The sequence below is a fragment of the Thunnus maccoyii genome, chromosome 1, assembly GCF_910596095.1.
Source record: "Thunnus maccoyii chromosome 1, fThuMac1.1, whole genome shotgun sequence".
NCBI classification, from domain to species: Eukaryota; Metazoa; Chordata; class Actinopteri; order Scombriformes; family Scombridae; genus Thunnus; species Thunnus maccoyii.
The window spans coordinates 28,075,330-28,102,976 of record NC_056533.1 but is presented as its reverse complement, the minus strand read 5'-3'; the positions used below and the strand labels follow the sequence as shown (position 1 = coordinate 28,102,976).

General features: G+C 38.8%; 1 protein-coding gene across 1 annotated transcript; it reads left to right on the top strand.

Annotated features, from left to right (window-relative positions):
- Positions 1-181: 181 nt before the first annotated feature.
- Positions 182-26,733, top strand: pla2r1 (phospholipase A2 receptor 1). Its single transcript, XM_042416395.1, has 30 exons — positions 182-690; positions 2,677-3,057; positions 3,214-3,387; positions 4,270-4,434; positions 4,872-4,985; positions 6,016-6,165; positions 6,436-6,630; positions 6,742-6,905; positions 7,293-7,403; positions 8,651-8,763; positions 8,860-9,029; positions 9,159-9,367; positions 10,442-10,587; positions 11,779-11,863; positions 11,966-12,101; positions 12,191-12,226; positions 12,409-12,569; positions 13,952-14,016; positions 14,717-14,814; positions 14,906-15,042; positions 16,995-17,112; positions 17,293-17,432; positions 18,692-18,833; positions 19,909-20,138; positions 22,113-22,293; positions 22,413-22,547; positions 23,584-23,706; positions 23,792-23,968; positions 25,385-25,420; positions 25,703-26,733. The coding sequence occupies exons 1-30, from the start codon at positions 543-545 to the stop codon at positions 25,918-25,920; spliced, it is 4,458 nt and encodes a 1,485-aa protein (XP_042272329.1). The 5' UTR covers positions 182-542; the 3' UTR covers positions 25,921-26,733.
- Positions 26,734-27,647: the final 914 nt, after the last annotated feature.

The following is a 27,647-nucleotide window of genomic DNA, read 5'->3' as shown; positions in this document are numbered from 1 at the left end:
TGCATTTTATTTTATAAGCTTGTGTAAAATCTCAATATGAAAAGTAACTAGTAACTACACCTGTCAAATAAAGCAATAAAAATTTAGTATTTCCCTAAAGTAGCATGGAATGGAAATACTCAAGTAAAGTACAAATACTTCAATACCTCAAAACTCTATTTAAGGGCAGTTTTTCAACCACTGTTAAATGGAAATTGCAGAAGTACAAGTGCCTCATATTTGTACTTGAGTAAATGAAGGCTGATTAGTACCACTGCTATCCATCTCTCTGTTTTTGTTTGTTTGCTAAAGGCTCTTTTTGCTCGGTCTAAACGGAATACAGTCTCATGGCTCTGACCCAGTGAAAACAGTCCGCACCGGCAGGAATGCAGCTTCCAGACCGGGGAGCAGCAACAGCTCCTCCGTCAGACGTGACGTCGCTGGTCCCCCGCTGAAAACCAACTCAGACAAAGTTTTCTATGAGGGAGCAACAACGAGCCCGAAATACTCTGTGACCGGAATGTGCGGACATTTGCACTTCAACGTCGCAACCCGCCGTCGAAATGTTCATTCAGTTGTTTCGTTGCATGGACTCTGTGGCTGTTGTGGCGGCTGTTTGTGTAACAGTGTTGCTGCTGGAGAAAAGCTGCGTGTGTGTCACCGAGGAGGACGATGAGGTCCTGGAGAAAAACCAGCTCATGGAGTTTTACAGTAAGTTCAGTCATATGTTTGTCCCTTTTGTTGACAAAGACCCCCCCTCCCTCCCCTATTCCTGCAAAATGAATCCACATTTTTGTCTGATGCTTTTAACACGGTAATGAATTATATAACTGTCTGTACTAAAGAGTGTATGGAGGAGAAGAATAATCACTGCAATATGTTTTTATTGTGCTCATATACAGGCTATGCCGTGTATGAAGTGATGGTGATCGAAATCTTAAATATTGCAGTTTTCTGGGGACCCGCCTAAACTCTCCTTAAGTCCTCTAGTGGTCCCTGGACCACAATTTGAGCCCCAAGGCTGCAGCCTGGCTCACATTACCACCAGTGATTTTTTATTATCCAGCTCAGAAGCAGCACAAAATCTTCCTCTCTGTGCGAGCTGGTGCTGATGAAGACAAACGTGCTCTTAAGGGTTTTTTTTGTCCCCTAAAGTAAATGAATTAATAACTATTATCACAAAAAAGTGAAATTTAAATAGTGAAAAATACAAATACTACAGTGTTATTATACTTAATATGATCATACAGCCATATGATTAACATGTGATGTTTATATTTGTAGTAGGACTGAAACATTTTTGATTGAAAGACAATTGATCAACAATTTTAATAATCAGTTAACCCATTATGCCATTCATCAAGGAAAAATGCCAAACATTTTCAGTTCAGGCTTCTCAAGTGAAGGATTTGCTGCTTTTTGTAAAAGTATTACTGTAAATAAACCTTTTTTTAGGTTTTGGGCTATTTTTTGGACCAAACAAGCAATTTGAAGATGTGACCTCTGGCTCTGAAAAATTGTGATGGGCACTTCTCACTGTTTTCTGGTATTTTATAGATCAAACGATTAATCAATTAAAATGAACAATTACTTACAGATTGGTTGCAATTAGAGCTGCAACGATTAGTCGATTAATCAATTAGTTCTAGTTTTGTTAAAAAAACCAAAGATATTCAGAGGACTAAAGAAACCAGAAAATATTCACATTTGCTGGAATCAAAGATCTTAAAAAATTACTCAAAACTTAAAAAAATTGAAATAGTTGGCGATTAATTTACCAGTCGGCAACTAATCAATTAATCAACTAATCATTGTAGTTCCAATTTTGTCCAAAGCTTCCAATTATCGATTAGTGGATCGACAGAAAATTAATGGATTGAAGATTTGCTGCTTTTATGTGTCATATATGACAGTAAACTGAATATGTTTCAATTTTGGGCTATTGATTGGACAGAAGAGTAAATTTTAATACATCTGCTTGAGTTGTTGGGAATTATAACACACATTTTTCACTATTTTCTAATAATTCAGACTAAATTATGAATCCATGAATTAAGAAAATAATCAGCAGATTAATCAATAATAAAAATAATCATTAGTTGCAGCCCTATTTCCAATACACAATGAAATGTGGGTGTATAATACTATTATAGTACAGTCAATGCTAGTGTAAACAGAGTAGGACATCCAGACCATGAAAGTACACCCACATACTGGGTCATATAGACCTTCAGACCCTTCTCGGGCTATTTCAAGTATGAAAATCCAACATTTTAACCATCTAGATCTACTTACACAGCCTGTTTTCTCTCTCCAGTATGCACTGACATGAGATGTTTTCATCACTATCTATACAAACAGTCTTTTGTGTACATTCAGTATACATCCTCTGTTTTGTTAGAGTGTCCAGTTACACAAAGTCTCTTTTCATGTTGCAAGGCAAGAGCGCCTCACTTTCCTTCTAAATCTAGTGAGAATATCGCTTCATTTTGACGGAGAGAGACGTCAAACAAGAGGCCTAAAATATCCCACTGAGGTTGTAAGCTATGGTATATAGTCTCTATGTCTTCTCCTCTCACAAGACAAATCCATCCATTCATGTCTTTGCTACACATTCCCATCAGTTCCTCACTTCCTCCTTCATGTCTCTCGCCCTTCTTCCCTTTGCCCCACATCTCTCACCCATTTCCTTTCTAGAAAAGGGTTTGTTTATCCTGGAGAGTGAGCCGCTGAAGCGCTGTGTCACCGTGGATCGCTCTAACCTGGTGCTTGAGGACTGTGAGCAGCCTACGCGCCGCATGCTGTGGAAGTGGGTCTCCCGACATCGCCTCTTCAATTTGGGTACCAGCATGTGCCTGGGCCTCAACATCTCTGACACGACGCAGCCTCTCGGTACGTTCGAGTGCGACATGGCCCTGCCTGTGCTGTGGTGGCGCTGCAGTGGAAACATGCTGTACGGCGCGTCCCAGTGGAAGGTTGCTGTGGCCGGACGTTTGGTGGTGGTTAAGAAAAACTCTTATCATGAGTGGAAAAGGTACAACACCCCCAGGGAAGGGCCCTGCTCATATCCCTATGAAGGTAAACATAAATTATCCTACAAATTTCCTGTATTAAAATGTAACAGCTCATTTAACACACTTAAACAACACAAACCAGTCATCTCAGTTGCTCTCTAACTCGTCTACACGGGGACATTTGTCATTTTGAATCATACAGGATGTTTTTTATTTGCAGATATCCACACTTTGTTGGGAAATGCACACGGCATGCCCTGCGCTTTGCCCTTTAAATACAACAACAAATGGTACTCGGAGTGCACGACTGAGGGGCGAGAGGACCATCTTCCGTGGTGTGCTACCACCATTCACTATGATGAGGCCGAAAGATGGGGCTTCTGTCCGGTGCAAGGTAAAATACACACAAACACACCTGAGTAAGAAAAGCAGTTTATATAAAGACCTCAACCCCATCCAACACCTTCGGGATGAACTGGAACCTTGGAACCAGATCTTATCATCCAACATTAGTGGCCGATCTCAGTAATACTCTTGTGTCTGAATGGGAGTAAATCCCTACATCCTCAGAAGAGCGTTGGCTGTTTCAGCAGGAAATGAATGCCTGTGGTTTCACATTACAGGTGTAATGTTTGGGTGTCCACTTACTTTTGGCCATATATACTACTACTATAAGTGTCAACTCTTGTTTTTCCGTGTGTCTTTTTGTTCATTTCTGCTTTTACTATTTATTTTGTCTCTTATCTTAGTTTTATTAGTTCAGTCATTTTGATATCATCACCTCGCATAGTGGACCGAGCTACTACAGAAAGCATTTCACTGCCATTATTTATAGAATGTATTTGATGCGTATGTGAAAACCCTGAACTTGAACATGAACTAGTGTACCACTGAGATTTCTTTTATTGAAATCAAAACAAACTGTCCCTTTAATATTTCTTGCATTTCTTCTCATGTGGGATGTACAGTATTTCATTGTCTTAGCTAAACCGGCTGAATTTTCTCAACCAGAGCAGCAGCTGAGTGAAGTTGAAGTCGTTTTTATTTGACTGAAAAAAGTAAACCCAGTATAACATAAAAATATGTTTCTTTTTAAGTGAACTTTTGTTGCCCCCTCATTTTTTTTTTCATTCACAGAATTCCTGAAATTTCAAGCTCCACGCTCACATTATGTCAGACCATACGCTCCCATGCACCTGGGCACATGTGCATACTGGCTCACTTCTCCTGTCACAGAGCTTCCCACTGTGTTTTTAATTACTGGCTTTATTCATAGACTCCAGTTGTGATCGTTTCTGGGAATCAAACCAGGAGCTGCGAGCATGTTACCAGTTCAACCTGTACACCATCCTCACCTGGAGTCAAGCGATGTCGACCTGCCAGGCTCAAGGTGGAAATCTGCTCAGCATCACCAGCCTGGCAGAGCACAGGTACATCAGAGGTAGGCATCTGGTAGACAACACATACAGGAACCATAAAGCTTCTGAATGCAACATCTGTCATGTGCTGTAGCTGTATTACACCCATGTGCAGTACAAGAGCAAATCTAAATTAGCACTAGAATGTGATTTTGATATGTTTTTGCTCAGAGGGATTACACTAATTCCTCATTCACAGTTTCAGATTAAGTTCCTTGCTATTTATATTTCAATGTTGTAAATCATTATAATGTCCCTCTCACTCTTTCTCTTCTCTTTCTGCCTTTCTCCTTTCCAGTTGTTTTATATTTTGTTCTATTATTTTATTTTGTCTGCTGTCCTGATTAGTTTTTCCCACAGCGATATATGAAACCTGCTAATAATTTACCAATGACCTATTTTCCACTGAAAGCTGTGTTGGCAACTCATACCCTCCTCTTGTGTTTGGTTCTTGTGTCAGATCGACTGGATAGCGTCGGAGCAATGGTGTGGATCGGGCTGAACCACTTGAAGGATGGTCGGGGGTGGCAGTGGTCTGATGGAGCGCCTCTATCATTGGTCAACTTCACCACAGGTGCTGATTATTTGTTCACCCCAGAACTAAGTGAGAAGGCAATTATCACATGATGTCATCAATATGATACACAGTGTGTTCTAATTATATTTATATTTTTGTTTTGTCCAAGGCATTTTATAAGAAAGAGACATATGAAATTTAGCATAAAACCTGATCATTTGCGCAATATCATCATACAGTGTATAAAGGTTTCTCTTGAGTCAGATGAACAGTGTGGATACATACATAAAAAATAAGTGTAAGAGCCAGAGGAATCACCAGCTCTTCTTCTGAAATGTTTGGTGTGGATTGGTGTAAGTTCTCCAAACTGCTTCTTGACAATGGCACAGTTCATTTGCTCTTAATATGTTTTACAATGGTTTCTTACTAACAAAATACATAGAGCCATTATTACATAGACATTTCATTCTCAACATGCAATTCTCACAACTCCATACCCTTGCCAGTGTTTTACTTTATATAAAACATAATAAGAAATGTAGTGTACTGAAGATTTTACTCAACACAATATACTCTTTATTTAGATATGAACATATGTGTTTGTATTCCTTTAGGAAAACCATTTTTTTAGTTGTTGTTTTTACATTTAAGGTAATAGTACTAGAAAAGAAATACCGCAACTTTTGATGCAAATGAAAAAACAAATGCTGCAACCAATAGATGCATAATATAAATAAGTTAATAAATAAATACCTGAATCATGGAGAGCTATCAACATGTTTTATCAAATCTAATAATTGAGGATATCTAGATTCTCCTTCTAATTGTTTTATCTTCTTAAAGTAGTCAATATTACATTGAAAAAATGTTACAGAATTCACTTCTGTTAATTCTGTACAGAAAAGTACAGTAAAAGCTTTTATAATGTTCATGTACACCCATTATGAAAAGCATCTGTTATGACATGTAAAACTTGATCTATATATGGAGGCAGTGGAATACTGCTCAGGGGAAATCTGAAAAAAAAAACCCCAGAAAAAAACAAACCATAGAGATTGAATTGCTCCCATTACTGTGTTCCCATCAGGTCTGCCTGCCAGCCCGCTGCAGGACAACAGACAGTGCGGAGTGTACAACTCTGCCTTTGAGGGTCACTGGCAGAGTCTCTCCTGTGAGTCTGCTCTGCCTTACATCTGTAAGAAGACACCTAATGACACCCGGAGAGTCGAGCCACTGGGTGAGAGCACACGAGGAAAAAACACATACACCTGACATGAGGTTTCCAAGACTCTGGCAGGAATGAATTATGAGGCAAAGTGCAAAATGTACGAGAAGCTTTTTTAGCTCTTGTAGCTCTTGGCCTCAACAGCTGCACTGCACCTGCAGAGTGAACTTTTGACCTTCCTCTCTTTTGCACTGTTGGAGACTAGACCAAAACAATGTCTGCTGTGAATTTGTGTTTTAAAAATTTTGGTATTCTTGTGTGTCCTGTTTTCTCCTCTCCCAGAGAACTGGCAGTATATCCATACTGTGTGCGCTAATGACTGGTTGCCTCATAATGGTTTCTGCTACCGGGTGCTATTAGAGGCAGAAGCAGGAAGCTGGGAGGAGTCTTCCCAGGCCTGCGGCTCTCATGGAGCAAACCTCACCAGCCTTCACTCCCTGTCTGAGGTGGAAATGCTGCTCAGCCTTCTGGCTAACTGTAAGGCACACAGAAATGTGAAGTCCTGTTGTTATGCACACTGCACTGACATATCAAATAGATACCAGACACTGTTTTGTCTTGTGTGAATATGAATGCCATGTTTCACAGTTTCTGGGGAGAGTTCAGACGTATGGATCGGTCTTTGGAAACAAGTATCGTCGCCAACTGTAGAGTGGTCTGATGGCTCGCCAGTAACTCTGACACTGTGGCACCAGTATCAGCCTCCACACAACCTGACAGATGTGGCACTCTGTGCCAAGGCAGACAGGAAGGTGGGAAATCCTTTGTTTGTGCATCTCTAATGTAAAAACACGCTTGAAACTTAATTATAACATCTCAAAGGATTTTATCAAATCAGTATTGAATTAGTGCAGATTAGTACAGAAAATACAGTTGTGAGTTCAGCTCCTCATGTGAGTGGATTGAAATTGAATTAATCCCTTTTAGGGCCACACCTAACAATTATCTTGATTATTTATTAATCCGCCAAGTGTTTTCTTGATTAATTGATTCATTGTTGGATCCATAAAACATTAGAAAATGGCGAAATCGACTAATTGGCTCTAATCCCTTTAATACATGTTATGATTATTATAATGTTTGGATGCATTCATTGGGTGCTGTTCTTTGTTAGAGTAAGATGCTAATGTCTTCCACAGGAAGGGACCTGGCTTTTAGCGTCATGTGATGAGCGACTCCCCGCTGTGTGTAGAAGAGAAAGTCAGATTCCCGTTCGTCAAGCTGGAACCTGGGATGAAGGTTGTCCTGAGGTAGGAATGTCCTTGCAAATAAGCACTCAACTGCTAAAGTGTCTTTGAGCAAGACAGTAAAACCCTGTTATCCAGCGGCACTGCTGTTGGATTGTAGCTCAACCTTTGCAACAAGTTAAAGATGTTCAGTTACAGATTGTTACAAAACAATTCACTTACAACAGATAACTTTTCACTCAAGGAAAAATAAGTTGTTATTATTACATCCTCCAATTAAGGGAAAATAACAAACTTCTACTTTAGGCTGGGACCGAGGCCTCTTATTTTTAACTTTGTCAGGCAGTGCTGTGAGGCGTACAGATCAGGGTGTGCACCAGCCACAGTTCAACTTCTGAGCACATTGCACTGTCCGTAGCACAATGAGCTGATTCACTCGGCTGCTGACGCATTGTCTGGCATTCACGTTGCTCCTTGACTCTGTTTACAAGAATATCAGACTCCTGAGTCATCACGCTACTTCATACCCTCAGACTTGAGGGTATTATAAAATTGCCCCAGAGGCACAATATCAGCGGATATGCTCAGGCAGCCTCTGATGATTCCTGCCAGGGTTTTTAGTCACCAGCCAGGTAGCCAATTGATGAGATATTTTAGTTTGTTAATTGTGAAAAATCCACTGTGTTGAGTGAGGGGAGTTAATGTGAATCTCTTTCCGTCCTCTTTTTCAACTCTTTCATCTTCTCCTTTCCTATTGTCTGTGTCGTAGGGTCAGGCAGGTAAAGGTGTGAAGTGTTTTGTCCATAAAATGACCCCCATCAACAAAACAGAAGTATTTCTCACTAGTTTTAAAGAAAGCTTTGAATTCCTTCCTCATGTAAATGTTGGTGCAGGCCTCTGGACCCCCAAGTTGAGGAAGGGTGAGGGGTAGATGGGACAAAGGTGAAAGGGGGGCGCAAATTGACACCACTTGTGAAAACACCACGGCACCAAAAACACACATGCACACTTGCAAACACAAGCAGACCTGCATATAATTGTACACATACACACTAACATAAAGAATATAACCTTCACTCTAGAGTAGGACTGGGTAAGTTTGAAAGTTTTCGACTGTAGTGCCAATATGAATACTGACTCTGCTGAATGTTGCTCCGGATGCAGGACTGTTTCTTTATTCTTATCATTTGTGTGTTTTAATAATCCGTCATGGAGCTATATTTGATAATGTTTTGATCTTGTCCAATATAGAAAAAACTGCAGTTTGGAATAAAACATAGCTTGAGTTTGATTTGTTGTTGATGTTGTAGGGCTGGAAACGTCATGGCCACTCCTGCTACGCTGTGACTAGCCATGAACAGAACTATGGCGATGCACTGATGGGATATTACTGCAAGGCCCCTCTCCTTACTGTGGAAAACAGGTGGCTTATTGACCAACCGATTTAATGTGATCTTAAAAGCATTTTTTTCATTTGTGGAAACATTTCAGCCTCATCTCATTTTCCTCACACTGGCAGATTTGAGCAGGCATTTGTCAACAGTTTGCTGAGTGAGAGCGGGGCCAACAGTAGCATGTATTACTGGATCGGCCTCATGGACCAGGAGAGGCGGGGAGAATACCTCTGGCTTCCTCACAATGGCTCCTCTCTTCCCCTCACCTTCACAAACTGGAACAAACACCAGCCAGGTAGCCAGTTGTTTGGATATTTTAGTTTGTTAATTATGAAAAATACACTGTGATTGTGTTGAGTGAGAGGAGTTAATCTCTTTTCCCTCCTCTTGTTTGACTCTTTCATATTCTCCTTTCCTATCCTAGTCAGTGCCGGTGGCTGTGTTGCTATGTCAGGTGGACCTGCTCTTGGACACTGGGAGGTGAAGGACTGCAAGTCCCACAAGGCCTTGTCGGTGTGCAAGCAGAGCATCACCAGTTACCAGGACGTCCAGCTCCCAGAGCATCACATTGATGCTTACGCCCCCTGTCCCCCAGGATGGGAATCACACTCTGGACTGCTCCACTGTTTTAAGGTTGGATCATTGATTTTATGTTGTTCAACTAATCAATCAATTGACTGCGTTTCAGCTCTACGGATGTATGTCATGCCTAAATAATAATGTTTTTAATTTAAAAAACTATAATTTTTCTTTTGTTTTTGTCTGCCCTCTGTATACACAATGCTCTGTATTAGATAGGGCTGCAACTAACGATTATTTTCATCGATTAATTTTGGAAATGTCAAAAAGTAGTGAAAAATGCCCACCACAATTTCCCAGAGCTGAGGTGACATCATATATGACAAAGAAAAGCAGCTGGAACCAGAAAATATTCGGCATTTCTGCTTGAAAAATTACCATTAATCTGTTGATTAATTTTCTTTCGATCAACTAACCATTTTTGTCGACTAATCGACGCACCTCTAATCTTGTCATATCCTCATTCTTGCTGTATCATTTTCACTTTATGAAAAAGAAAAGAAATGAAATGACTAAATGAATGAAGCATAAAACTGTGACGTTGTGTGTTAGGTCGGTTACATTTTAAAAGGCTGACACATACTGAGTGTCTGTGGTCCGTTTCACATCAACTGACAGAAGCTGTTAATGTGGCTCCGTCTATTTCTTGAAAATGCCCACTTACGCTGTAGAGTCCAAGCATGTAGTTGACGTGTGCTTCAGTAAAACTCTGTAGTCGGTGTTCTTCATTTCAGCTGTTTACTGAACACTTTCTTCTGTACGTACAAAATAAAAACATACAACACAAGAATGATAAGTATAGAAATCATGGCAAGAACAATAAGCACGTACACGGCAAACATGGTCTAAGACTAGTGTGCTCTCAAGGCTCCATCGCTTTAACTAAACTATCTAACACACACCTACCGCATGTCATATGTTTTAGCCAATCACAAGCCAGGGCTGACTGAGATCATTATTGGTCCTAATTAAGCATACTGCCATGAAACTATGGAACTGCTTATTATTCTTAGCAATTTAAATACGGCAAGATTTACATTATTTACATGTCATTTACATGTTTCTATGTTCTATGTTACTATGTTTCTATTGTATAAATGGCTCTAACAGCAGCTGTTGCTCTTCTAGGTGTTCCACGATGAGAAAGTCCTGATGAAGCGTTCCTGGGTGGAAGCAGACTTCTTCTGTCAGGCCCTCGGGGCTCAGCTGGCTAGTTTCCACCACTATGAGGAGCAGGTGTTTGTTAAGCGGCTCCTCAGTACCATGTTCGAAGGGTTGGTACAGCCCTCTGGGCCTCATTAGTGCAGGAATGTTCTGGGAATTGATGAATGCCTCAGTTGAGGTGTTCTTGTTTCATGTGCACAGAGCAGTGAGTGCAGATGTTAATTACTAGCTTTTGAAGATAAAATGTGGTTTTGGATTGTGTTATAACCTGTATGCAGATGATTGTGGAATGATAAAAAAGACTCCCAACTTAATAAGTCAAGTAACCAAGTAATAACTTTTAAAGTGTTTTAAAATTAAGTTTCTTAATTGCAAGTGTGAATTATGTGCAACAATAATTAAATATTTTTGTAGAATCAAGTAATATAAATATAGAATCAAGTAACATAAAAGTAAAATCAAGTAATTGTAAGGTTTTGACAGTATGATGATCATAGAAATCGTCAGAAATGTTCCTATTCTGTTCATACCAAGGAAAATATCTCTTTGATTTCTCAGGCTTTATTAGGTAATTTTACGACAAAACTAGATTTACAGGATTTTTTGGCTTCAATGTGATGAAGTTCCTTGATTTGTTGGGTATTTAATTCACTATACATTTTCTTTTAGTTTTTTAATTTCCACAGAAATTAACTCAACTTCAGCAGTTGAGTACTTGTTTGCAAGAATTGTCACAAAATGTATCAATCAAACCGTATTTGAATAGCACTTTTCATACAGGTTAGTGCAACTCAAAGTGCTTTACAGATGACTGACAAGCTCATAATAAGACAGAACAAATGGAAATAGTAAAACAATTTGAGACTAATGTACACAAGAAATCTAAAAAAAGATGAAAATTTAATAAAAACCAGTAAAATACATTTAAAATAAAATAAAACAAGAACTAGATAAATAATAATTTACAGACAATTTACACTACATCACAATATACTGTGCATTGATATTGTGATATAAAATCATAAGATAAGAGATTTAATCCATATTGCCCCAGTGAGCGTCATGAAGCAACACAAATCTCTCTTTTTTCACAAAACACGTAAAACAAATATTGATCAGGCCTACAACTGAATGAAAGATATTATAAAGAGTTTATTTACTCTTGCACAAATGAAAAGATTGCTTTTGTTAGGGCTCTGTTGGAGTGCAGCGCAAATTACTGTTCAAATGTGAAAAGTTTATAAGACATGATGAGATGGGCTCGTATTGCAGTTTGTTTGTGTTGTGCTCCTCCTTTTCAGAACAGAGGGTCGCTGGTTTTGGGTGGGCTTAAATAAGAGAGACCCTGAACAACTTGGAGCCTGGGAATGGTCCGATGGTTCCCCTGTAAGTACAAAGAGGTGTTCACTTTAGTATCTGCGTGTCTCATCAGAAGACAGTAAAAGGCAGAAGATGTATCTAATATTGTTTTTGTTTGTTTTTGTGCAGGTGGTGACGTCCTTCATAGAGGATAAGAACGAGGAGGATGACAGGAGGGACTGCGCTGTGTACGGTGACGTGACCGACAAACTCGTGCCGCAGCCCTGTGACACCAAACACGAGTGGATCTGTAAACTGTCCAGAGGTAAAAGCCCTCACACCAAAACTCTCCTCACAGTCATACATACACGCGTCATCATGGCTGCATTAACCAAACTCTGATTTAAATTGCAGGTGATAAACTGAAAAAACCCTATTGGTACACCGAGCGTAAGTAGATTTCTTGTTTACTTAAGCTTACATGTAAGCTTTGTAGACACTGAAAGGTGTTATTAATGTTTTTACTACTATGCGATGTTGTCAGTCAGCAAGTAGAACTTTGTCATTATGCAATTGGATATATTCAATACTGTATTACGTGAACACGTGCTGTGTATCATAATGACCTTCAGAGAGCGAGCCCTGGGTGTTTTACCGCGGAGCCGAGTACCTGCTGGCCAAGCAGCCCTTCGACTGGGACGCCGTCTCTCTGGCCTGTCAGATGATGGGAGCTTACCTGCTGTCCATTCACTCCAGAGAAGAGCTGCACTTCGTCAAGGAGCGTTTGCGGCGGGTCTGTTTATCTACTTACCTCTGATTATAACTGGTCATATACATATATTGAGAAAAAGTCTGTATCACCAAACTTTCATATACACAGATTTGTATTTCTGGGGGATGGTGGTAGCAATAGATTTATTTACCAATATCAATCAAAATATAAATTAAATTTTTTGTTATCATCTGCTTTTAAAAACAAACTTCCTGAATTATTCAACACATTTTGGCGTGTCACAATCAACAAATTTTGTTGTAAATGTTGGCCAAAAGTATCAAAAATGATGCGTGATAATATATCATATATACAATACAGGTGTGTATAATCATGTAATCCTATTCTGAATAGGAGTTGAAACATAGGATGACAGTAATTTTAAAACTTTGCACAACATTTCTTTTTAAACTTGTTTCTTGGAGCTTCACAGTAGCCAAATGGTTACAGCACATGCTACATAACTGCAACGTCCATGACTGGATTCCAGCCAGTGACCTTTGTTGCCTGTCATACCCGTCTCTCTCCCCTTGTTTCCTGTCTGCCACTTCACTACCCACTATCCAATAAAGGCAAAAATGCAAAAAAAATCTTTAATAAAACAACAACACTTTCTTTGCATGAAAGGAAATTTTAACACGCAGAAATAACTCATTCAAACAGTACTATTATCTCTTTGGATATTTAACAACTGTTACTGTTTTTTTTACCTCTTTACTTGACATATCATTATTTATTTAAAAATAAAATGACATTTGCTTTTTCACAGTGCAAATACTCCCACCACCTAACTGCTGTAACCAAGTGAAGCCAAGAGCATTGGACATCAACACTTTGTTTTGTAGTTTTCATTGAGCAGTAGAACAGTTTCACACAGACAACACAGACAAAGAAATGTACTTAATCACAGGGGCTTTTCTTCACTGAATGGCCCACTAGCCCCATTCTTCCTAACAGTTCACACTTACACACACAGTGAAACACAAACACGTGCATGAACAAGTGTCAGCACAATCGACTCACTCTTTCCTCATACAAATTCAAGTGTTTACAGACACACATCGACAAGCTAAAACGCACCTCATATGTGGACACTTTCATGCTCGAGTGGCCCCATACACGAGGAGTAAGAAAAAGACTGTTTTCGGCAGCAGCCTTTCGGACCGGGCTAAAGAAGTCTCTTGTGCAGGCGAGGATTGTGAGGGATAAAGGGAACAAAACAAGGCGATGAAAGAGGCGACGCGCGGGCCAAGGAGAGCGAGCGCCTGAATGGCTGCTCATGTAAGAGAGGCTCTGAAAAGCCGAATCTTCCAGCCCAGTGAGGCCTGGATTGGAAAGGAGGAGGGTAAAAGTGAAGTTCAAGTTCTTTTTCATCTCTGCTTCTTTTCACTGTGTCTCCTCAGCTCTCACTGGGCCCTACTGACTGGTGGATCGGCCTGTCCATTGGCAAGCCTGGAGAGGAGGTCAGGTGTGTGTTTTGGAGCTTGTTAAGCATTTCCTGTTACTGCCACTGATTCTATTACAGCACTTGACACTTAAGTCCACATCTTTAGTAAGGAAATGTTGATGTTACAACCCAGGTCTCTGGGGAAAAGGGAGACATAAAGCAAAAAAAAGGGGTTGGAGGTGTTGCCAAATACCAAATATAATTTGACAAATAGTTTAAACTACCTACTTTTTTAGCCATGCTTGCACCGTGGCGGTTGATCCACTGCTTTATTCTGTACTGAAATATCTCAACTGTTGAATGGATTGCCATGAGATTTTGCACAGACGTTCATGGTCCCCAGATGATGAATCCTACTGACCTTAATGATCCTCTGGCTTTTCATCTAGCACCACCAGCAGGTCAAAGTTTTCACTTATCTAGTGAAATATCTCTACATCTTCTCGATTCTTGTACTGGCACTGAACCTTGTACAGTCAGTGTTCTAAACTAAGATGGTGAACATGTTAAACATTACCTGCTAAACACCAGAATGTTAGCATAGTCATTGTGAGCATGTTTGTTGTGCCCTGAGAGCCTCACAAAGCCACCTCTGTGTCTTGTGGGTAACAAGACACAGAGGTGTCTTACCCACCCAAAAGAAACAAAGAGGTAACCGTCACTTCTTCTAGTGAAGCAAGCTGAAACAATTTTCACTGAAAGTTTGTGTGTGTGCTTGCAGGTGGAGTGACAAGACAGAATTACTGTTTCAGAACTGGGCAGAGGGGAGTGCTGGCTCTAGAAAAAATGGGTTGTGTGTCACCATGTCCTCTTCATCAGGTAAATACACATGCACACACAGTAACACACACGTTCAGATGCATGTATAGTTGCAAATGCAAGAGTGTGTTGCTTCCTTCCTATATTGCAGGGAAGTGGTCGACGAGTAAATGCAGCGATCTCCACGGCTATGTTTGCAAGAGAAAGACAGTGTCTGTGGTGGAGACTCCCAGGGAGCCACACTACATCGGAGGCTGTCCGGAGCAATGGCTGTACTTTGGACACAAGGTTCAGACACACACACACACACACACACACTCTTGAATCACAGATTCATGTCCCCTTTTAAAGCCTAAAGCTACACAACAAAATCTATAGAATAATATGGCTATATTGTTTGTGACATTGCCTGTGGTTGTCTGATGGAATAATTTGCAGTTTGAGTTTATAGTTCATCGCCATCTTGTCAGCAGTTTGGAGACAAATAAAATCTAATTTTTTAAAAAAAAATTTTTTTGAGCAATAATTTTAAAAGTCAACACACACTCCGTAAAATAAGTAAATTAGTTACATCTGTAAACTAAGACCTTAATATCTTTTGGAAAAAAACATTGTGTTATTTATTATTGGAAATTATAGAAATTATATTATAATCCCATGAGTTTCCATGACGTAATTTCATCTTGTCCCCATGATTGTTGTAAGTAAATGGCAGCAAATATTGTATGTTTGTAGCTTTATTTTTTTATTTTGTCTCATTGACAACCTTAAGTACACCAAGCCATTACTGTTGTAAATAAATTTCCACTTTTTTTGTTGTACAAAATGCAAAAGAGTGTCTCATTGTTCCCCACAACTTGGTTCTAAAAATGTTGCTTCTTTGACTTCCCAGCTGCCTTTTGGGTTGAGGCAGGATGTTTGTGTTTATATTCACTGTTCCTTAGCGAGTTATGTTATCTACTGCAGAATTATCGCCCACTGACAATGCTCAAGCTGAGTCAACCTCTATGGAGAGCAAAACAAGCTGATCTCTTCTTAAAATATATAAATGAATGCCATATAGTATAGTGATGGATCTCAAAATGTTGTTTTCTTTAAACCTGCAGTGCCAAACTTTTACGAATAAATGAACGTCCGTTTCATTCAAGCCCTTGCCCTTACCAAATGAGTTCACAGTTTTAAAATTGCATGTCTGGTGCGACATTACCGCACTGGCCGTTTGACTGTTAATCCTGACTTTCTTCTAGACTTTCCAAATGTTATCAGACCGACTGGGTAAAATGCTGATGAAATAAATCATGTGTGACACTCAAAACAATTTTTCCACCGTTTTCCAGCTGCAACAGTAGGTTGGCCATTGGGCATACTGGGTCAAATACCGGTGGAATTATGAATATTATATTCCATTTCTGCCAAGTCCGTTCCGCTAGATGCCACTAAATCTTACGCACTGCAAGATAAATGTTTCAGTTTGACTTTTATTTTATGAAAACATCTCAACCCAATGACTGCAACAAAAATGACATTTCAGAAAGATAGACAAAATATTAAAGTAACTTGATAAGAATGATATTCAGTACTGTGTAGCACCAGATGAGACCCACTGACTTGGGAAAGATCATTCTGCATACTGAACAGAATGGAAAACCTTGTAGAAATTCTCTTCGTCAGCATAAAAATATGGAACAAAAAGTAATTGTCTAACCTTTTTTTTTGGCATTTTATGAGAGAGTTCCCAGAAAATGAATAGAGAGACAGAGAGATAGGGAACAACATGCAACAAAGGTTCCCAACCAGACTTGAACTGGGGACATTGTGGTTTATGGTTGGTGCTTTAAACCTCTAGCACCCCTGTCTTACTTGTTTTAAAGTAGACATTTAAGTACATTTTTGAGTTACAGTAAACTTCATGGGATATAAAGAGTGTAGATGTGATGATGTTAAAGCCGTGTGTAACGTTACCTGTCTAATTTGCCTCAAATTTAATCATAAGAAGCAAATCTCTTGATGATGCATGCAGGGTGCCAAACTTTTGTTTTTTTTCTTGTTTCAGCAGCACTATTAAATTATGTCCTTCTCTGTCTATCAAAGGCGATTACATGCTGGAATTTTTTACACTGAATCCTGATCTCTCCAAAGTAAAAAGTCTTGGTGGTGACAGGGGAAAGATAATTTGCATTTCAGAATGTGATATTCATGTTTTGTGTGGGATGTGTGTGTGTGTGTGTGTGTGTTGGCAGTGTCTCCTGCTTCACCTCCCTGGCAGTCCTAAGGAGGGAAAGAGTTGGAAAGATGCCCAGTCCATCTGCTCCTCATTCGAAGGCACGCTGGTTACTATAGAAGATGAGATTGAACAAGGTAGAGGCACTGGGCAAAGTCACTTGTACAATTAGTCAATGAATGGCTCATTTCATATACAAACAGCTTCAGACAACGCCACTTTGATTTTGCGCTTTTGTGTAGCTCCACTGATGAGGCATGTTAGGAAGGAATACTGCTCTATTTTGTTTTTCTGTTGTCATGGCATAATTTCTGCAGCCTACATCACCATGCTGCTCCAGGGCAGCTCTGTAGGCGTGTGGATCGGCCTGTGGGATGAAGACACCATGAAATGGACCAATGGGAAACAAGTCAGCTACACCAACTGGTCTCCAATTGAACCAAAGAGCTATCTCACTGTAAGGGCCTTTAGGTTGACCTACATTGCTGACTGTTGGAAATGTAGCAATTTGTCTTTTCTTATTATGTGTGTGTGAATATGTGTCCCTCAAAAATCTAGAAGAAAGTTGTCAAATAGTGTCCAAAAGAGTCAAATTTGGCAGAAAATTAGTTTTTTCTGGTTCTTGGGCTGAAGCATGTGTCTGTATTTGTGCGGTGAGGGAGAATGATCTACTGTGAATCACCGTCTTCACAGTATCTGCTCAAAACAAAACCTAATTTAGTTTGTTCTTAAGTTGCTGTTGAAAATGACATCATGAGCAAAGACCAGTATACTCACTACAGCTCCATGTCTTTTTGTTGAATGATGTCTATGATTGATAGAAGAGCTTGAGACTCTGTGAACAGGAGAAGCTGCTGGTTCCAGAAGTATTTTTAACACTATAAGTTCCCATTTGAAAGTCTTCTTTCAAAGGTATCCTACTGTATATCTAATAGAATGACTGGAGTTTCCTGAATAATCTAATAATATCATGGGTTCATGCTATGTCCATCAGTTTAAATTATATCAACTTTTGTTTCTGAAATGTTTAATGTTTTTTTCTGTCAGTTTGGTATGACAGATGGCTCAAAATACTTTGATGCCCACTGTGGACTACAGATAAGCCACTCAGAGGCGCAAATCTGCTGTAGAAAATTTAGGATGCTTCGTTGTTGAAACCAGGAACAGAACTTTGTGCCATAGTTGCTGCATTCATCCAAATTTGCCCCATAACCTGAAAGTAAACTGATTTAAACTGCTGAGTGCTTTAGAAGTTTCTATAAATGTAATCTTAAACTTCAGCTCACTCAGATTGCGTGTTTATTGCCAAAATGCTCCGTGGCATTGGTTGTAGTTGACATCTTTCCTTACATTTTTATGTACACAAGCTTGCACCTGTTACTTTTTATCAAAAATATATTAATTCAACTAGGAGACGTCCATGTTTATCCAAGCTTTAACATCTTAAAGAACCATAACTTTTCACTTTTCTAATCTATGGGACTGGTATAACCTGGTTATTAAAATTAAAATACTTATTTTAAAGGAATTGCATAAAAAATCACAGGGAAATGTTGATAGGTTGCAAGTGAGCGTGTACTGTAAACCCTGTATAAACACACCAAACTTTGGTTGAAGTGAATGGAGATGGTACACACTCATAAATGTATACTTGCGTATGGGTGTGTGTGTATTCGTCTGCATGTGTGTATTGATATTCACTCTATGAACCCCCAGGAGGATGAGTGGCTCAGCGGATTTGCCGATGAACCACTGTGTACTGTTCTGTCCAACAACCACAACTTCCACCTGACAGGAAAATGGTACGATGAGAAGTGCAGCGAGAATGGGTATGGCTTTGTTTGTCAAAAACCTCAAGGTAAGATTCCCTCAGTTTCTTTCTTTTTGATTGTATTCTGACACTGTCCGTCTTTCATTGTCACTTTGAGTGTCTTTCAGCACATCAATGTTTCTCTTTTGGTGTCAGACCACTCGTGTTTTCTGACACTGAATGATCTCTGAAACACACTTTTTTAGCTCATTCACTCTGCAATTCAAAATAAACTTGAAATTTTTAGTGCTGACAAGTGTTGGTGTGGTACTAGCCCACAAATTAAGAAAATAATGCATTCTTATAGTATCAAATAAATACATGAACAAAATAGAAAACATAATTACCTTCAAAAACTAACTAAATTTAGGTAACACTTTACTTTACAGGTCCCTTAACTTTATACTAATTTACTGGAAATTTTCTGAGTAATTTGCAAGTATTTAACAATTTGAGCAATTAATTTCAGGTGTTAGTGTCATTGGTAAGTGCCCAATCATTATATTTGGGTTCATACATAGCTGTTAATTTGCAAAAAATCCTAATAAATTAGACTCTTAACACTTCTTTAACAGACAGTTATTTGGTTTTCAGTGTGTATATATTAGCATATAAGATTTTTTCTTTTTTAGAGAGAATCTAATATTCTAATATGTAGTTTTACACACAAAACTACACACTGAAAACTAAGTAATTATGTCTGTGTTTCTCTGTTTTTCCTTATAATTCATACCAAATCGCACCATCCTAAAAAATGATAATTAAATACCTGCAAATTATTCCGAAAATTTCCAGGAATTTGTATAAAATTCAGTGGCCTATAAGATAAAGCATTACCTAAATTTTGTATGTGGGCACACTATCTTTAATGAATTCAACTATAAAAAAAACACAAGGACACCAGTGACATGTCATTCTCTAGGGGTGTTGCCTTACCCTTAGACATGCTCTTGCATTAATTGACTTCAAATTTAATTCATAGCTTTATTGCTGTGAGTACAAATTATCCTTTAACTGCATATGTCCCAAACAATAACACCTTGAAGTAGTCATTCTGACACACCCTACTGGTATGTAACCTTCTTCCCACACTCCTCTCTTTTGCTTTTGTTTTCTGTCACAGATACATCCAAACCTCCCACCCACTCCTATCGCCACCCAGACAATATTGAATACCGGACCCGCAGCTACAAGGTTGTTTCTGGCAACATGAGCTGGTATGACGCGACGCATATGTGCATAGAGAATGATGCGGACCTAGTGAGCATCACAGATGCCTACCACCAGGCTTTCCTTACTGTCCTTGTCAATAGATTGGCAGTCCCCCACTGGATTGGACTGTATAGTCAAGACGTATGTATCCTATCATGCTATATGTACTCTCTGTGTGTTTTTTTGCATTTCTACCATTCATCCTTAAATGCTGCCTCATAAGCATGCATGAGATACATTTTAGTATTGTAGTTTAATACTCATCATGTGCTTGTTGTCATTTTTTCTTCACTAAATGCAGATTGTTTTCATCTCTATAACGGCATGTCATCAGCATTCTAAAGATGGCAAATTTTACATTGTTTTTCAAATAACAGGTACACACAGAGAGCCAATAGTTAGAGCAAAAAAAAGGCTTGTAACTAAGTCTGAATAAAGCAAAATATGTCAGCTGCAGGTTTGACGTACAATGGAAAGAATTTCAAAAGATTCCTTGAATGGAAACCTAATGTTTGGTTTGGTGTGTTTGGCGCAGATGCCTGCAGACGATAGTTACAGTTGTCTGGCATGCCCTTTAGGGTTTTTCTCTTGGCCTTTTGCCCTCGTAGAGGTACTTCGCCCATGTCCACAGGCATGTACTTCCCCAGCAGACAGCCAGAGCCTTAACATTTGGATTCAAGTATCACTGAGCCTCCGTGGAATGTCTTAGTCATGGAGTGAAAGGAAGTGAGAGAGCTGGTTCTGTCTGTTATTTTTCTGTTAGATTTCTGTCTCTAAATCTGTTCTTTTAACTCTAGTTACACTGTATAATACAGCAACCATCCTAACTAGATACTAGCAAACAACTATAGTGTTTTGTCATAGTCTGTTAAGTATTATGACTGCTTCAGATAAAGCTGTTTGATTATTTTGCTGTGAAACAATGAGTGTTTGTCACTGCTGGTGAGTCAGTAGCTGGATTCCCCTTTAGGGATGTGCAGATTTATGCACCTCCTCAACCTAAGCATGGGCTGTCTTGCTTCTTTGTTAGAAATTAAAAATATATTTCTTTAAACAATTTTGATCTGAGTTTTAGATTGTATACAGGATATCTCAGAAACCAGGATTAAAATTAAACTCTGGGAAATGTCATGTGAATGACATGATAATTGTGAGCAACACTGATAAAGTCCTTAAAGGTTGTTTTGTTACTTGACTGGATAACGTCTTCAACCTTAGACAAACACATTTAATGAAAACAACAGGGAGTCTAATTGAGATCAAGATCTCTTTTTCAAGAGAAACTTGTGCGCAAGACAAATTGACAAACACACACAAATTTACCACACATGATTTACATACATTATATACTGGACATTGGTTCCACATTAAAGAAAAAGTAGCAAGTGGAATTTAAAATGCTTGAATATAATGTCCCCTAGAGATAGATATTAGATTAGATTAGATAAAATTAGATTAGAGAGAACTATACTAGAGGGTATGAAGGATCTCTGAGTATGAGCAGTCTGCAAAGGCGGTACCCTATACCTTCATCTTGAGGGTTACAACTCATATTCGCCATAGAGAGGATGCGATACATCACTGAGGATTGCCTTAAGTCATTTGTGTGGAGCATAGTATTTAAAACCATTTTCTTCCTCAGTTCCTCATGCTTTTTAGCTCAAAGTTAAAATGTTTGGTGATCTGACATAATAATTTAGAAGTGATCAGAGAGCAGACATAGATAAAAAATATAAACAATAAATAAACAATATACAGTGCATCTTCCCTCTGTTGGTTAATGTGATCAGTCCCACTTTTTCATAAGACATAGCAGTGAGTGAGGAATTAATCATCCGCGTTAAAGCACAGATACACTGAGTCAAAAGACCTCAAGGTGAAGGGGGTGGCATATTTATGTACAAAATCACTATAATCAAGCACAGACATGATTGTAGATTGAGCAATATAAATGAATATAAGTAGTATTACTGCTAATTCTTGTCCATCAAACTGCTGTGCATGCAATGATTGACACCCACTGCTGCTATACCCTGTGATCTAAATCAGTGTCAAGTGTTACTGAGTGCCACAAGATTGACCTCCTGACACATTAATGACTGTGCTTGCTTACAGAGCGGTATCAATTATCAGTGGTCAGATGGCAGTGACACCGTGTACACACACTGGGACGCGGCCGATGACGATGACGACTTTGTGATGGGAGAGTGTGTGTACATGGACGTGAATGGAGGCTGGCGGAGAGCTGACTGTGAAACTCTTCTGCCAGGAGCCCTGTGTCATGTTGCCCCACCAAGTCAGTGCTGCTTCAGTAAAATATGAAAATCTGAGCGCTCAACTCTGCTGCTGGGTGTCTGTTACTCATAATGTGTGAAAATCCACAATTTTCTGCCTTTCTCTCGCTATTTCTCACAGGGAATAAACCATTTATCTCATACGAGGTGGTGTGTCCCTCTACGTGGGTTAAATTTGGACATGGCTGTTACAACTTTGAGCCTGTAGTGCAGAGACTGACATTTGAAGAGGCGAGAGAGCACTGCAGACAGAAAGGTAGGGTGTGATTTTGGCTACCTGTGAGATCATTAGTTATTTAATTTCTGTGTTGTTTTTTTGTTTAAATGATAATGACACCATGATTGCAAATGTAGACTAAATAACTAATCACAAAAGAATTGCCAGCTTTATCACTCAGATCTGCAGGATGGAATACATACTCCCCCTACAGGTCAAATATGGGTGCTGTGCTGAAATGCACCAGGCTTTAGAAAAAATGTGTTTACTTGTAGCCCTTTTCAACCAAAAACCGTGGACCTGGAGGAACTAAAGTAGGAACTCAGAGTCCCTTTTATACATCTTCACAGCATCTGAAGACCTGTGAAGATTAGGCAAATTAGACTGATGACAGATTTAAAAAAATGCCTGCATCATTTGAAATGCAAATTTTATTCACAATGAAACAACACAGAGGGATTCTCTTGTTCTATGTATTTACTGTTGCATAACTAATCTTTATGTTGGATTTAATGAATGAATGAAAAGGAAAAATGCAGAGGTGGAAAAGGAGACTGCTTAGTGTTTGAGTGAGTTGTGCTGAGTTTACTTAATATTCACCCACTACTACTTTTTAAAGGAATATAGCTCAACATTTTGAGAAATTTGCTCATTTGTTAGATGAAAGAATCAAAACCACTCTCATGTCGGTACGGTAAATACGAAGCTACAGACAGCAGGCGACTGGTTTAGCTTAGCATAAAGACTGGAAGCGGGGAAACAGCTGACCTGGCTCTGTCCAGAGGCAACAAAATCTATCTAACAGCACCTCTAATGTTCACTAATGAACATGTTATATCTTTAACAAAAGTGTGAAAACGACAAGTTGCGGCTAGCTGTTTCCCCGTTTTCAGTCTTTATGCTAAGCTAAGCAATAGCTGTAGCTTCATATTTACTGTGCAAACAGGAGAGAAGTATTGAAAATCTCATCTAACTCTCGGCAAGAAAGCAAATAAGCGTATTTCCCCAAATGCCGAACTGTCCCTTTAAACTGCACAGTAGTTATGAGTTTGTTGTGCTGTTTTTCACTTTCCAGTCAACACCTCTGATGTCCTGACCATTGAGAATGAGACGGAGAACCGCTTTGTTCTGGAGCAGCTGTGGTCTACAGGGTTCCTTCACCAGAGTATGTGGTTGGGGATTTACTTCAACATTGACAGTAAGTACCCATCACTCTCCACATACCCATCAGATGATAACTTACCCCTGAAATCACATCATTAACTTTGGGCATCTGCTTTTAGCTGATTCTATGGCCTGGGTGGATGGTTCACCTATGGACTACACCAGCTGGTCTAACAAAGCCCCAGACTCCAAGCAGCTGACTGCGGATTCCTGTGTTACTACCAGGGTGGTTGATGGAGTATGGCACTTGTCACGGTGCACAGAGCGGCTCGGCTTTGTCTGCAAAACCATCTCAGGTAAACTGAATCAGGAACGTAGCTAGGAATTCATGGGGATAGAGCAAACCATAAACTTTTTACAGCTGCCTGCAGGGGGAAGTGTTTTATACTACCATAACATATAGATTTTGGATGGAGTATCACTCTAAGATGAGTCAGAAAGAAGACCTACACTCAGGTAAAATCAATAAATTGCCTGCATGCCAGTACCTTTCAAATATGTTTCCGTGCTTAGGGTAATAATTTGTGTCTATTTTTTTTCACAAAAAAGTTCTAGTAACTAGTTAAAATTCTTGAAATGATCTTTTAATATAAAAGTCGAAACTTTTGGACACAAGATATCTCCAATGTCACTCAGAAGTCCATTCTCAGTGAATGCTCACTGGAGAATTCAAGCATACTTGACCATGATTGGTCACAAATGAATATTTGCAGGTACACGTCTTTAACTCAGATTTAAGATGAGCACAGAGAAACTTTCCCCCTTCAGTGTGAAAACAGCCAGGGCTGCCAAGTCCACCACATTGACCATGAGACTCACACAGTTGACGCTTTTCACATGCTCTCACACCACACGTTCCTTTTCTCACACAGTGATAAACAAATTCATAACATCACAGCACGAAAAGAGGACACTGACAGCGCATGGACAGATAAGACAGAGCAGCACAGCGCAACAGCAGCACCACCACGCATCAGCGAGTTATTCAGCGAGAAATATACACAAATCTATTATATTATCATTTATTCCCATGCATGCAAATATGAAATAGCCATTCTTCAGATAATAATTTCCTGCCCTGATCCACCCAGTTATATATTGTTCTTAATGCATTCTTGGTTTTCATATAAACTTCAATCTAACTAATCTAGACTAGTGCAGGTGGCTGTTTCTTGACTTAATCCAATCTCCACCGCTGGTTATCTATCTTTCAAAGTTTGCTCCACCATTTTAAAACATAACCAGGCTCTGATGGTGAGGAGCATAGATCTTTCTTATCCTACATGTTGAAGAAAATATGTGTAATATCTGGAATGTATATCAAAAATGCTACTCAATAAACACAAGTTAGCAAAAAGAAAAAGTTGTTGATTCATAAGGCCAGAGAGAGTGGGTCAATTGACCACAAATAATGCTTGTTTTATTATCAACAAAAATAAGTACTACCAAAGTACTTAAAGTATACAGATTGAAGTTTAACATAATTGCTGGAAATGTAAACAGTAAAAATCATTTAAAAATGAGGTTTTCATACGGATCCTGTTGACAATTGTGGCTGTGCCATTTTTGACCAAGATCACATTCCATCGCAGTGAGCTTTCAAGAAGTAATATGAGTGTTAGTTTTCTTCTTGGCTCATACCACATGGTCTGAATACCAAAGATGATAGATAATAAGTTATACTGAACCTCACTATATGTGTTCTTTTGCAGATGTAATTACTGAGGTGGAAGTGGAACCGCTGAATGGTAAAGTGAACAATTTAATGTGTCCTATAGGTGCCATAAGCATGAGGAGTATATTCATATTCTCACCTTTAAGCTCAGTGAGGATACAGTATATTATTAAAACTGCTGAGACTGATTCATTGTATTCAGAGTCTATTCTATAATGTGATGCACGTTATATATATATGTCAGTATATGTATGTCTTTATAGATGGAATTCGAAGACAGCCCCATCACATCAGGAATTAAACATACTCACAACAAAAATATGACTACATAAAAGCTTTGTTCTGTATATTTCAGGTTTACATCACGGTATCATCCCCGCTGCAGTGCTGGTGGCTGTACTGATCTTTGCTCTGCTGGCAGGAGCAATGTGGTTTGCATACAGGAGGAACTCTACACGTTTTCGCGGGCTCCCTACACTCGGCAGTGCTTATTACAGACAAACCAGCTCACAGGCTACAGAGTCAGATGGAAATGTGCTGATCACAGACCTGGAAGCTCACTCAGGAGAATAACGTTTTTAAAGACTCCACATCTTTTTAGGTCTCTGTTGTTTTCACCACCATTTCACCATCAGGTATGAATGCCAGATGACACTGTGAAGCTGTGACGCTGACTCCTCAGGACAGTGGTGAGATGATGATGGCAAACATTTCATTCAGTCATAAATTTTGAAAATGTGTTTGAAGGATCCCAGTTGTCCCCCCTTTACAGATGTATTCAAATCATTTAAATGAGGCAAATTTTATTTCTTTATTTGACACTTAGGAGCCCACAGTTGAATTACTGTTGTTTGAAGTAGACTAACAGCAGTCAGTATTTTAAAATTCACATGAGAGTGTTAAATAAGGGATGCTGGAGAGCTTTTAACTTGTTGAAAGAGGTACGAAACACTTAATGTTTATTATAGTCCTGCAGTATGATGATTTAATCTATTCTAATTTGGAAAACAGTAACAAGTAAGTGAAGTTTTACTTAATGAGACAATTAACTTCCATTTTTATAGACAAGAGGCATATTGTTGACAAAATTAAAGTTACAACAATAATTGTAATATACATGTAGATTTGATTGAGAATTCAGGAGTCGTAGGAGCTGTACATGTGGTACCGCTATTTTGTCAGTATTACTTTTATATTTTATTTTTTTTAAGTATACATGCTGTATATTGTTACGAGAGTTTTTTGTTGTATGCTCGAAACTAGCAGAAACTGTGTAAGGCAACTGATGATTGGATTTGTTCTGTTTTTCACTTTGCAAAGCAAATTTTGAGATATATTTTGCACAATTGTCTTTGTGTTTTAATAAATTCAAGCTGGGCCCAACAATTCCAGTTTATTTATTACTGTGTGAATAACTTAGAAATAGAAGAAATACCCTGTGAAATACTACTATTCCCTTTTCTGCCTCTCAATTGCTTCACTTTTTTAGTGTAATAGGACTGCATTGGCAGAACTACAAAGTATGACCAACATTTACTGTTTCCTCCCACAGAAGACTGCACAACATCCCTGTTACAGAATAATGGAGGTGAAAGTATTGCTTTACTAATGTAAAGTTACTTCACACAATCTGACCAAAATATATGTCAAACAAACAATATTTGAAGTGTTGGTGTGTTACTTGGAATTCATGTAAATTTGTTATATCTTTTTTGTCTTATTTCACGTTATAAATAGGCATATTTACTCACAGAATGCCTTGCTTTTTTCCCAGAGAAGATAGACTTGAGACAACACTGCTCTTTGGCATGGTACGTTCAGCTCGCAGTGATTTGATTAAAAATAAGTAGGCCAGATGTGGTTTTTGTGGGCTGTACTCCAATACAGAAAGTATGTAACAAGTAGGTCATTGTTTTTTGATTCTGATGAGGACGTTTATCTTTGTTCCTTGAATATATTAGTACTCTTATCATTTTCCATTGAAATAATCTCCCAGTGACATATATCACTGACTACACTACAAACATTGTCTCTGCGGACACAGAGTTGTAAGTGTTGGAATGATAATATAGGAATCACCAATTCTTTAAATGATCTCAGTAAAACACATCCCAAGCTATTAGATTGCCTTAAATAAAGGTAACAGTATATGGCAGCACTAAATCAATAGAGAAATGAGACAACACAGTGCAGGTATTGACAATTTTTCTGAGTGCATCTGACACCAGGATTTAATTAATAATTCATAACAGCTGTGTGTGCAAATAAAACCATGTGTGCATAATAAAAATGAGAAAAAC